General features: G+C 31.2%; 1 protein-coding gene across 1 annotated transcript; it reads right to left on the bottom strand.

Moving 5' to 3' along the window:
• Positions 1–12,856: 12,856 nt before the first annotated feature.
• On the bottom strand, positions 12,857–13,555 carry LOC129003579 (uncharacterized). The gene has a single exon (XM_054431876.1). It carries the CDS (start codon positions 13,553–13,555, stop codon positions 12,857–12,859), a length of 699 nt encoding a protein of 232 aa, XP_054287851.1.
• Positions 13,556–14,179: the final 624 nt, after the last annotated feature.

Genomic DNA, 14,179 nt, shown 5'->3' with positions numbered 1-14,179 from the left:
TACTGATGTGGTCAAATATTCTAAATCTACCCAATGCAAACACTTCATTAATGGACAAGTTTCACCAAGATAATCAAATCCATTGATCTCGAACCTTCTTGTATAATTGCTAAACTTTGACTTAGTTAAATTCCTCGTACCTCCAAAGCGTATTACATTACTTAAGCATCATAGATTCATACTCGAAAAAATGCAAAAATAGATGACCAAAATAATGCTTCCTCGTAGGTACAATTTTTAATAATACATTTAAAACAGACAATACACTGAATATTGCTAGACAATTGATGAAAAAAATTAGGTTGTCAAATTGCATCATAATGGTATTGAACTCGTATGGCTGTGGTTACGTGGAAGATACCGCCCCTTTATTATTTCGATCAATTCATAATCATAGTTATAACGTCTCTGTCAAACGTGTATTTATTACCCTTTATTTTATATTGTATTATTTTCTATTTTATCCATTCATATCATCTACAATTTCAACTTAATTTAAATAGTTGTTTTTTTTTACCAGGTCATTAATTCAGATTAAGAATATTGGGTATAAAGATTTTATAAATTATTATTTAATATTTCTTTTTTGATAGTCCCTTCATGAGCCACAGACTATCTTTAAATTGTCTATAACATAATAAGCTTTTTTATAAGAGGCAACAATTGAAGGAGCCTTTTTGAATATGCCCAAAGAAAGTTCAATACAAAGAGGCTTATATCACACAGAGAATAATCAATGACCTATCGTTACTGTCACATCCTTTGCTTCACAATATTATAGAAAATGTAATACAAAGTTGTATGATCTGCTTTAGAAACTTAACTATAAAATATCAAAAACCTGTGAATTAAATGTAACAAGGCATTGAATTAAAACATTAACTTTTTAAACTAGTTTTTAGTCTTATTACAAAAAAAATGAAAATAGTACAAACTTGAAGTTATAAAACAATATTATTATAAACTTAGTGTTATTGTTTATAATTGGTTATTACAAAACCAACTATCGACTTAAATGGAACTATTTGACCGTGAGTGATTTTAGCATCCTCGCTACAAGAATCCCTCTGGCAATGAAAGGCGTTTTAACTTCTAATATATATTAAATTACACTATTTAAAGGCTATTAACAATATAAATTTTGGCCTTGTACACAATACACAAAAATACTCATAGTTCAAGGAAAATATAACAAAAGGTTCGATTGATATTTTAGATAACCAAAGGAATCGTATGTAAAAGAACACAGAGTGGGTTTAAAACTTCTTTCATATCGGGGCGATTATCGGCTGGTTATTTGCTTATACCGATATCGAAAAAGTTTCTCTTCGCTTTTCATTGTTTTATTTAAGGTGGAACAATCTACAGCATTTCTGCCTGAAAACAAGGTAATACCGAATGCAGTGGTTTATTAGGTTCAGGCAATTGATTTAGATTTTTTTGTATGTTTTCTTTCAAACAAACTGTATAGGTAGAGGTTTAAATATAAATTAAAGCACAATTATATTTCCAATGTGGTGTAAAAGAATTTTTAACAGAGTGTTAACACATTTTACTGATCAATTGTAAAAATATTATCACTTAGATATATTCTTGAACATTAAAATTAGGAGCTTACGTCATTACCACCTATAGTAACGACTTGAATTTTTTTCGAAAATATCCTCATGATATTGACTTGTAGAGTAAGTTAACTACTAATGTTAAGATTTTATTGTATAACTTAGGCTGAGAGGGGCAACCTAAAGATCACTTAAGCTCATTGTGCAATTAATATGTCAAACAGAGGTATATTGATGGTAATCAGAAACAATTATCCCTATGTGTTAAGCTGTGTTGTGTTACGAATTCAGCATAGGTTCAAAATTGATCCACCAACTAAATACCACATGCGTGTCTCTAACCTCGACACATATAACGGAATAAATAAAGAACATACATTTTATACTAATTCCTTGATCTTTCCCGTCCATAAAAATGTTTTTTCTCAACTATTTAATGTTTTAAATTACGAGGAACAACCATCAAATTCATACCTTTGACAAAGATATTTGTATTGTAACTAATGTCTTATTGTATTTTCAAATAAGTTTTTATCTTTTAAAATTGTAGAACACAGTTAAAGCTAGTGGGTAAAGCGTCATACAGGGAAACAAACTTATATTGAATAGAAAATTTTAAAGATACTATAGATATTACTTCAAATATTACTTAGATTAAGGAAAACGAAGAAATTAAGAGCATTTGGTGAACCATTAGATTATTAAGCAATAAATTCCGGTAACAGCGAAAACAGTTCATGTAAATTATTAGTTTGTTTGCATACTAGCCGTTATTAAATGATCGTGTTTGTTTGTGTTTGCGTGATCATATTTCATGGCTTACAAAGTTGTAAATTGTATTGCAGGTGGTAACGTAAATATTACTTCATATTTATAGTAAAATTTATAAATACGATATGCGTAAACCAAAAATAGTTTTCTAAATGTAATAGTTTGATGTAGAGGAACTGGTTTCGAAATATAAAGTTAATACATTATATAAAGTATAATTAAATAACAATATTTTGACGCATTGAATTATATTTAACTGAATTAACTCTTTTTTGTTGACAACCGTACTGAATGACATTATTATTACCTCAAATTTACCAGTTCCAATTTACCAACTCATCGTCGCTATTATTTGTTATGCATTTTTTATCTATCTTTAGAGTAAGTTTGAGAGTAAGTTTTGTATTCGTAATCAGACAATAATTAAGGCTATGTTGAAAAGGTTACGATTGTCAAAATATGTATTCCTTTGAGAACATCCTATGCACAAAATTAGGTGAAAATTATATCAAAATGGAAATCGCATATGCAATTGTTTTATATTACAAAATATTTCGTTTATAATACATAAATACAATATCGAACTGTTGCAAAAAACTATAAAGTTCAATTTATTTATTTATGTTAGTTTGAGTATAGTTCGTCTATTTATTTATTATTTTATAAAGGTAGAATTCTCTAATGTAACAACAGTAATGGAGAAATTGGACCTGAACGTTATCGGCAGCAGGTCAATGCTTTGAATTCAGATCAACTGATTGAGAGTCTGTCCACAAATGGATTTTTTGTTTCGAAACAAACAAACTGGAAGAGAATTCGAAACTTGTTAAATAGTTTGTCATGTCCCTACAAATATAAACCAATATACCTACTAATAAATGTAGTTTTACATATACCAATGTTAAGTTTTTACTAGCTAGGATACTTTATTTAATAAGTTTGATTTGATTTAAAAACTAAAATACAGTTAAGGACCGCACTTTGTTAGTCAATGATAAAATTTAAGATTAGTGGGAAATTTTGTTTCATTATCACGCTTACTATACAGGGTTTTGTACGTCTTGGTACATTTATCATTCTCTTGAATACCCTTTGTGATACATAATTATGGGATTGGTTAATATCTCTCTTTAAAAAGTAATATTTAATTTTGCTGTGTATCTATTGAATATATTGAACTATCGATTGCAATGACGTAAAATGACGCATCCATTTTTACTATAACAATAATTTTAATACAGCACATGGTGTGCCATTTTAGCATGAATTTAATGATACACAAATAAAATATGGACCGGTTTCTTATGTTACGTCTTATATTATGTCTTATCTTAAGTCTTATGTTGTGTCTTATGTTAAGTCTTATGTTACGTCTTATGTTATGTCTTATGTTATGTCTTATGTTGAGTCTTATGTTATGTCTTATGTTAGGCACTCAACTTAATTACCAACTTTAATAGGACTTATATGAGCTTATTTCAACCCAAACATGATATTAACCTGAAAATTGTAGTTTAGAGTCAAGAAGATTTTTGTCACTCATTTACCAGCTTATTTAATCTGTTGCTTCATTTTGAATCAATCTTTAATCGAGTGATGATCAAATAAAACTTTGTCCAGTTTCACACCATCAAAAACCTTCTGAAGTTTCTCTATAACGAAATAGATTCGTAGTGAATTCCATAACTAATGAACTTAAAAATAAATAAATAGACGATCATCACAACTAAGGTCGTCAAAAAAATTTATAACGTTAAACTTAACTAACTCAAATTGAATAAAACAATGGTAAAACACATTCTTAAGCATATTCTTAGTCCATTTAATAGATTCAATTAATAAAATATATTTCATTTCCATACTATCACTACAATTAAGGTATTTTCTTTAGTAATTCCTCGACTCTATGTAAAACTATATAAACCACTTTTATACCAATTATAATCAACAACAAAAAAACTGCATTCTTCATATATTTACCAATAGTTAGTTCTTTTCCTACAGTAATAAATTAATTCACTCAACCACGAAACCTGCAATGGATGGCTAAAAACTTCGATAAATCTTGCGTTAATGAAACGGATTAAAGGGTATTTACGTTATAAATTAGCAGGTCTTTCAAAACCATTTTCCTTTACAATTAATATTTATCAAAACCAAGATACAACAATGGTTTATAGTCTATCGAAAAAGTGTACTTTTTAGGTGACCGATTTTTTACAAACAAAAGTTAAGTGTTTTAAGATTTGGTTATGAAGTCAGTGTATTGCTGAAGCCATTTTTAATTATGTTTCAAAAAAATGTAATTATGTAATTTTTCATTTGTAATACTAACATGAGATACGTTTGCTAATAAGATGACTTTTCTAAAATAAACTATAATTTTGAAGACCTCTCTATGATGTAAGTCAAATATTGGTTAAAGATATACAAACACCCACAAAGAGAAACTTTTTCGATCTCATAAAACCAATAGCTAAACAATAAAAGTCTTATACGTACACAACTATACATTCCCTCCACGATTATCTTTGCATACTTTATGAGAGAAACTTAGTTTTTTAATTTTAAATTATTATTTTTGATTCTATCTAACACAATGAGATATTTTTACAAATGTACAGTTTTATTTGCGATATTCACACTGACCTAAACCTTGTCGACATTTCTTAGATTCTAGATTCATAGTGTCAAGGTAAGACATCTAGGAAAAATAACCAAATTTGCCCATATTTTGGTTTTAAGGTGAAACAAATTACAACGGAAACGTCTATTTTCAAGTGTACCACCGGTGATCTACAGTGATGGTGATAGTTAATACCAAGGCAAAACTGTGGTTCAGATTCCACTATAAACTTTATGTCTCTCAGTTGCCATTAGCTCTATGGGCTATTAATTAACAGCTGTGTCTAAGAATATGTCAACCTTAGTCACTAACAAGACTACAATATCGCGCCACTCATCCTACACTCATCTCCATTCATACTTGGCTTAAAATACCTATTTTGTATGGTCGCCACTTCAATGAAAAGTATTAAACAGTATTGACAGTTTTTTTCAGCATGTAATTTTAAAGCTTAACTCCCGTCAATTATTCTTCAAAAAACGCAGTTGACATAACTGTCAGCTGAGAAAAAAAAATATATATTACGATAGTTGCAATGGCGGTTTATTTTTATCCCGTTTGAGGATATGTGGGAAATATTTTATTTTAAGGAGTGTATTCGTAGTCATATTATGACATTACTTAAGCAGTTTTATCGAGCTCAAATACTTTACCCTATAGTAACTTTGATCATGGGGAACCAGAAGGTTTATATAACAGAGGTACGAATGGTATAACCCTTTAGACCTAGTACAGCACTGCTAGGCAGGAGTAAATGCAATCAGATTAATGCCAATGGTCACCCTGGGTTCCATAACTCTGTAGATCGACGGGTTCGACACAACACAAATCTTGTGTAATTTATGTTCAAGGTCAGAGCATTGCGAGCTGCTTTACCACCATTTTCCCGGTAAGAACTAGTGTACACGACCAGTTACTTAAGCCAAACTTGTAATGTGCTTGATAGTAGGTAACAAAAGTATATATTGTACATGTTTATATTGAACATGTAATTCTTTATGTATGTTTACGTTTAATAATTTTGGTTTAGTAAGTTTTAGGATTAATGTTTCTCTTATCAACACCCCAGTTTAAAGTTATTAACTCATTAGTTACCAATTAATTAATATTTCAATAGTTCTGTTGACTCTCAAGAATGCATTGTTGTGACAGTCTTTGTCGACTACTAATTTAGTTGAAACTCATGGGTCAATTAACTAACGAAACAACAATTGAATCATTGAATATTATAAATATTATGTAGTTGTTGTGGTACGTTTGTTCCTATCTAAGCTTAGCTAAGCTACTAATAGATATTCAATAAAATTATATTACCCGACTATTGCCGTTATTTTCTCTCACGTAGTATACCTGAAGTGAAATAATGTGAGGAAAGTACTTGTAAAATGTATACAATTAAGACCAACCCCTTAAGATATTAATACACCGCAGTAAATTATCGAATTTTAGTTTTTGTAAATTATTATTATAATGCAGCATTTGAATTTTTTTTTTTGTTAATTTTGATACCACACCAATTTAATTGTACAGTAAAAAAAGCTCTCAGGATAAAAATACATAACAAATAACGTTCCTACAGTTTACATGCCTTTGTACCTTTATGTTCACCCATAACTGTAACAGAAGAGCTCGACATCGACGTAAAAGTACCTAATATCTGGCTATATGTACAAGGCTATTCGACCAACTAGTAATAACAAGTCTTCGCATTTCGCTAAACTGCCTATGCTACAAACTATTTAGGTCTTGGTTCTAGACTTAGTTCGCCATATTTGAGGCAACAATGCAATAGGAATTGAAGAATACTTTCACGTAGTTTATCCTTTGAAATAAACATTTGTTCTTACAATAAATTCTTTATTTCATGTATATGATATAAATGAAATGTTATTTGTGAAAGCAAAAATAAAGAAGGTTTTAGCACCCCCTAAGAAAAAAAACAACAACAAAAAACAAACCTAAAGGTATTTTGGCTTAAAGGTAAAAGTATTATAATAATGTTTTACCTGCTAAAACACAAATTTTCAAACCATGACTCATCAGCCTGAGAGAAAAAAAAATTAACAGGCAAAGACCTTCGAGCCCACAGTTTTTTTTTATCACAATGATTATACTTAGATACTTTATTGGACGATGAGTGTGTATGGGTGTGTCAGTAAATCACAACGTTACATTATTATGGCTGGACAGGAAAAGTGTGAACAGTATTTTGTTATTCTTATCATATTTGGGTTTTCATTTAAACTGCTACTACATAAATTGTTTTTTATATGACCTCCTGTTTATTTATGAAATATAAGCATCTATAATAACAGACAAACGAATTAGTCAGGACGCTAATAAAAGTAAGTTATGGCTTCTCTAGGCACTCAATTTATAACTACATTTGATGGGTAGTTTACCAATACCACTAATTCTTCAACTCCTTTAAACGTTGTTCTTAGCATGCATCATATCTCGGTACAGTCAAGAAGTCGCATGTTTAAATAATTATTCTTACAAAGAAAATTAAATAAAAGACAGATTAGTTCATTAACATCAATTTTACCCAAGCTAGATATAGGTGTATCAAAGATTTTATCAGTGAAAGATGTACCTCAATGGTATAAATATCAACTACTAAGCTGTATAATATTCGAGTTGTGATACCCTTAGCATTAATGTTGACCTACATCGTTATATTACTCGACCACAATGGGAGCACAAATGGTGAGATGCACCATCGTCTCTACAATATCACAAAGAGAACAAATACTTTATATTACAAAATTTATGTATAACAACACAATATAATCCACCTATCCTGTATTAAATAGGCATATTCGGTTTCTAAAATCATTGAAAACTAGTGTACCTGTTGCTCGAATTCGAGCAATTGCGAAGCATTACAGGCGACTCACAAAGATTATGGAAATACTCTCGATCTACACAACAGTTAGATATAATCAAAATCTTTTGTAAATATCTTATCTTTTCTCAAAAAGCTGATCTTGGTTTTTAGTGTTTCTACAAATTTTCCCCTCTCATAGCCGCATTAGGTTGTCTATAATAACGATTATACATGAAAAAAAAATTATTTATTTTCTTCTACTTGGTTGTGTTCTATGACTTTTTCTATCCATCCATTGTTTGCAAATCGGTTATTTCAATGATTGCTCAAGAAATGTAGCATATTGTTAATTCAGTTTTATTTTTAGCCTATATCAAATTGTCCAGAATTTATCGCTTTTTTCCATTGTAATAATTTCACCAACCCAAGTTTCGTCTATAGATGCAATACGCCAAAGAATATCACCTACGTACAATCTCCAAGAAGTGGTAAAAAAAGGCAGAAACCAAGCCATACAATAGATCTAAGTTAACTCCTTAAGAAATAATTTTAAGAGTTACTGTGATATTAGGATTTTCCACTGATTTGGTAGTAGAACATTATATTGCAAAACATGACACGATGCAGAATAAAATACATTTTAAAAATACATTGCAAATACTGTACTTCATTTTGAAAAATGCAATAAATCACAATTGAAATATTAACAGCTGTTTCATTAAAAAGTAGTGTAGAATTATGCATATGGTAAACAAATTTGAAGAGGCAACTTTAAAGGCTTCTGGGGCAGAGTCCCAAGGGAATTTACCACGTTTCTCTTTTGATGGCTCATCTACAGACCAAGACCTTTCTTTAGACACCTCTTCCGAGTTTCTACGCCCAGCCGTTCTCTCAATTTAGCTATGACAAAGAAAAACAGTTTCAAATAAATATATAGATAGATTTTTTTTATAAATGTGTAAAGACAAAAAAAAACTAAAGAATACAATTTGACTACTAATTTGTTGTCATGTTGATACAAATAAAATTCATGGTCATTTAGGTTTGTTTAAACCTGATTTGTAATAAATATGTGTAATAAATGTTTGGTTAAATGGCAGAGTAATTTCTTCATTACCGTCAAAGAATAGTTCACTTTGAATAACTGTTGGGAATCTTTTATTCAATTTTGTAATAAATTACAGTTTAAGAATTTTTTTGTTTTTATTTTTTGTAATAGTAGAGTTACTTTTAAAGCCTAAATAAACTGCAAGGTACAGTAAAGTTGCAAGGCCCAATGAAAGTGTGCTTGTCACACCTTCGGTTTACATCATCAATCACATATTTCTACGGAGTTTCTACCCAATCTTATTTTGACATTTTATACTTTATCATGCTTCAGCTTTTATTTTACCACCTTCATTACTTATATTTCATACTTAATCCCTTGCTACAACTGTAGTCTCACAGATTTACCAAAAAAATTTTGTCATATGAGTTTTTTACTAAATCATTAAAAGCCTGGATAAAATATATGAATCAAGATAACGCAATGTCATAATTCTCCCAACTGAGACAATAGACATTACAGATTTTAGTAGGCTAGTTTAAATTATGCACTATACTTTGCTATAGGTAAAACAAGCAATCGTGGCAATATATGAAGAAAATAGTACTTAAGTAAGTTAAGAAAATACACAACTTATGAATTTTAATTTAAGTGTTGCTTTAGCAGTTTCGATCTTAATATAACGCTACTTACTATAGTCTTAAATGGAAAGATTCTTTATAACAGAGGTACAAATACCCGAATCACTTTTTGTTACAGCAATGCTAGACTGTAGTAAATACAATAAGATTTATGTAACAAATTTATGTCCAGACTTACAGAATCACGAGTTTCGGTAAAAGTCAAAGTTTTCTGAAACACCTTTTTTATAATGTCTAAGAACTCAGAAAAGTTAAAAAACTGATGACTCGTACCATACTACATATGGCTTGAGATTTGTAAAAAAAAAATTACTGACTTGATATGCGTAATGAAAAATGTGGTTTTATATGTATTTTCATAGGCCGAATGTTTGTTTACCTAGTCAACGTGTCAATTTGTAGCCATAAAACTCATCACTGCGCAATTATACCAAATAAACAACTCTATTGACCTCTAGTGGTGCATTGTTATGACTGCCTTTGTTGTTTATTCACTCAGTTACAACTCACGGGTCAATTAACCTGCAACCGGATGGTTTTGTATTGTATAATTGACTTTGGAATTTGGAATTTAATATTGTTCATTTTCTTATGGTTATTGTATCACTCATATTGGATTGCTCTGAACAATGTAAGTTTAAGACGTCCTGAAAAAAATATTTTATTTTTTATTTTTTATTTAGTTTATAACTATTTATGAAATGTATTTGCTTCTTAAATAGAGTCTGTAAATACTCTAGACACTTTCATAACGTTGAATACATTAAGATAATACTAAACCCTAAATAAATACAATTTTAGATATTATATGGAAACATTGATAGACTATATACGTTTAAGGAAAAGTCTTTTGTATGCTACATACAAATATGTGTTGGTTATTTCTTGGAATACTCTCAGCTTCACTTTATACGCACAAAGCTTCTTTGCTAAAAGTAAAACAAAGTCAACTTTGTTAGTTCACAAGCGTTTGCACCTTTACGTTCCCCAATAACTGTAACAGAAGAACACAACATCGACATCCAAGAATCAAATATCTGGTTACATGTACAAGGGTACTCAACCAACTAATATAACATGGGCTCGTATTTTGGTAAACTGCCAATATGGTTTTAGCCTTAGTCCTAGACTTATGGATTTCTAGATTTGGACCGACAATTAAATATCACTTGTTTTCACTTTTCCATCTTTATGGAGATGTCAGAATTAACGATGAATGTATATTTAGACGCTATTGAAAAACCACTTTGCTTCCGAAAGCAGGATTATGTGTTTTGTTAATTGTTTAATATTTAGTTTTCCACTACAGTTTTATGAAATATGATACATTATACTGTATAATTGCCTGGTTAATTATGGAATTTAAATACCTAACATGAATTACAATAATTACAATACATGAATTACAAAAATGGATTATGAATGTTGTTATTTTTTACTTGTCTTTTATTCAGCTTTTTACATGTTACCGTGATCACCAACTTTTCTTCCTCAAGCAAAATTAAACTTAGCTTTAACATTCATTAACAAAAATCATTCAAGGCTTTTGTTCTCTACTTGAGTTGAAGGTTTGTAACAGTATTTTTTTATGGAAACTTCGACGTTCTTTTAATATAAGGGACTTCTTATGATCGACTTAAAATCATCTAAAGTACTATGTGTAGTATAGTATATTTGTATTGACCTGGCTAATGCAAACTGTATAATTGTTAATTTGGCCCAATAAAATGATTTGATTTGATTTGATTTGATGTATCAAAAATAAACTACCATGTCAGTGGTCCAGTTACAAAAACATGATTATTTGAAAAACCAGAATACTGTTAGTAAGTCTTCGTTTGAAACAAAACAATTAAGGTTGTATATGTGTTTCATGATTTTCAATCTAATACTGAACTATTGTAATATTACGTTCTGTAAGTGGAATGTGTACCTCAAAGATATAGATCAACTACAAACCTGTATATTATCCAAGACGTGAAGCTCTTAGTACAAACATTGACCTACATTGTGTATACCACTATACCACAGTGTGACCTCTTGATGGAGATATGCACCTTGATCCTAACAATACATACAACAAACACTACACACATCAACTGATATTCAAAGTAGAATTCACTGTTACTTTAAGGTAAACTTCATTTTTAGTGTTTGTTAACACTCAACTTAATTAGAGTTTATCTTATACTAGCTGTACCCGCGGGCTTTGCCCCGTTTAACTTCATATGTGAGCTCGTTCGCATGGCTCAATCACGTCCTGGTTGAAATTCGTTCGCTACGCTCACTCACGTTTAGGTTGGAGCTCGTTCGCTGCGCTCACACGTCCTGGTTGAAGTTCGTTCGCTACGCTCACTCACCTTTACAGTTGAAGCTCGTTCGCTGTGCTCACTTGCCTTCAGGTTAGCTCGTTCGCTACGCTAACTCGCCTCCAGGTTGAAGTTCGTTCGCTACGCTCACTCACCTTTTGGTTTGAAATTAGCTGTTGTCAAATATAAAAAAAAAAAAATTATAGTGCTGCACTCTGTTGGTAATCCTTGTAACTTTAATGCTATTGAACATCATAGAACAGAACCAACTTGTTTAATTGAAACAGCTGTTAAGATTCATTAATTCCATTTAAATATGAGTACTCATTAGGTTAACATGGGAAACTCCAGAGCCACTGGGGCGGAGCCCGAGAGTCCGATCAGAATAAAAACTACTTAGTTTTCCTATTTAATGCCTAAAGAATCAGTGTACCAAATTTCAGCCTCCTAGGTTAGTTGGAAGTGGGAGTATTAGTGATGAGTGAGTGAGTCAGTCAGTCAGTCAGTCAGTGAGGGCTTTGCCTTTTATATATATAGATTAAATCAATAGTAAGGTAGGTGTAGTACAGGGCGTTAATTAAAGAATCATCAGGTTTTAATGGCATGTACCTCACCCAATTCTTGTCTCACATTAATATTAGAAACATGTGCTTAAAAAGCATGTTTCCAAGTTTTATAATCAGCTGTTCAATAATCAGTCTTGGTTTTGTATTGGACGTGTTTGCATGTTTGCAAAATAATTACAACTCAAGAACAAAAATTTGTGTTTTTCATTATGACAAAGTGTTTTTCATTAAGTGCATCTTTAATAACCGTCCAGCGTGAGTTTCGGAGTCATTTTTGACGGACTCCTTGTCAAATAGTTAGTTGTTCAAGTTTAAAGTTAGTTAGTTTTATAAGATTAAAAGTTAGATAAAACTGAAATAAGTTGAGAGTTTGGTTCACAGTTTTTGTATTTTCATAGTAACAATCATAAGTTCAAAACAATAACAAATGAATTATAACCAGCTGGCATTAAATATATTAATGTAATCCATGCCTTTGGCACACTCCGGGCGAAGGACAAACACTAATAATTCTTCACTTCTAGTGGATATAAGAGATTTAAGGGACGTACAACTTTCTTTTTCGAGCTGAGAATCACTGTAGCACTTCTTATTTTTCCGTCTCGACTTGAGTGAAGTTCTACCATCTTTCGCTTCTTCCATCTCCCACAAGGTGGGATTTTCTTCCAAACGTCCCAAGGTCCTTTCATAGGTGAACTCTCACTTTTAAAAGTAGTGTAAGGTCTTTTCTCTGCAATCATCTTCTTTAAGGCTCCACCTTTTTTGTCGAAATCAAAAAAGTGGCTTGTAGTAATCATGTCGTCTGTTACACATGATTCACTGAAGGATGTGTCAACAAGTGGTCTTGAGTTTATAACTGCCTCAGACTTCACGAGAACAGTTTCCGATTGTAAGTAGTTTATTCCAAAGTCTTTTTCAAATGGGGTTCCTACGATCTTGTTTATGGAGGCATCAGTTAGAATACCTATTTCTTCAGTTCCATTCTCCTCAGTCGGCTCTGCAGGGTTACATTTCCACTCTGGACATTTCATTTTAGGCCTAACATTTTCCATTTTTACCTTATCATTAAATCCACACAAAGCTATGGCGTCATCATTCTGATAGGGATAGTCGTGGATTTCTAAATTCTCTATGCTCCGCAAGTTCCTTACATTCAAACCCTTTACTGTCTGAGAGTCAGGCGTTTCAAAGTTCTTCTTCATTTCAAAATGGTTAGTGGGTTGAATTATAGTGTGAAAGGAGGATGAATATCCAAGGTGATGATGAATGTCCGTTTTCTCACTTAATGCTTGTCTACCGCTTACAATCCAACCAACTTTGGAACCGATCAGATAAAGACCAGACTTTAACTCTATTCTTTCATATGTCATAATATCTAGGTAATAATCATTCCCAATTAAAAGATCGACTTCAGAATCTTCATTCTGGTTTTTGGCAAAGTTCAATGAGGGGTAGAGTTTCTTGATTTTACTGACATCAATTGTAGTGCAAGCATGAAGTATTCCGGTAATTTTTGGTACGACATTACAGTTAACCTTAAGTAAGTTACCATCAAGTAGTTTAATACCGGCAGTAACAGTTTGGGTTTCAATGGTCTTAGCTTCTGTATTGCCAAAGGAAAAAACTGATAAAGATTGTGTATTATTGCATTCAAGTTTAAGTTTTTTAGCAAGATCCTTTGAAATATACGACCTCTGACTTCCAGAGTCAAACAGAACTCGAGCAGGTTCGGACAAGTCATCATTCACAACATATACTTTTGCAGTTTGTAAAATTGCATTTTCGTTTGCCGAAATCAGGGAAGTTTCTTTAGAAAAAATAGAGTT

This window comes from Macrosteles quadrilineatus, unplaced genomic scaffold (assembly GCF_028750875.1).
Source record: "Macrosteles quadrilineatus isolate MER2022 unplaced genomic scaffold, UCM_ALF_1.0 Scaffold_9__3_contigs__length_116548681, whole genome shotgun sequence".
Lineage (NCBI taxonomy): Eukaryota > Metazoa > Arthropoda > Insecta > Hemiptera > Cicadellidae > Macrosteles > Macrosteles quadrilineatus.
Note: the sequence above shows the minus strand (reverse complement) of the source record. Positions and strands in the feature narration are given on the sequence as shown.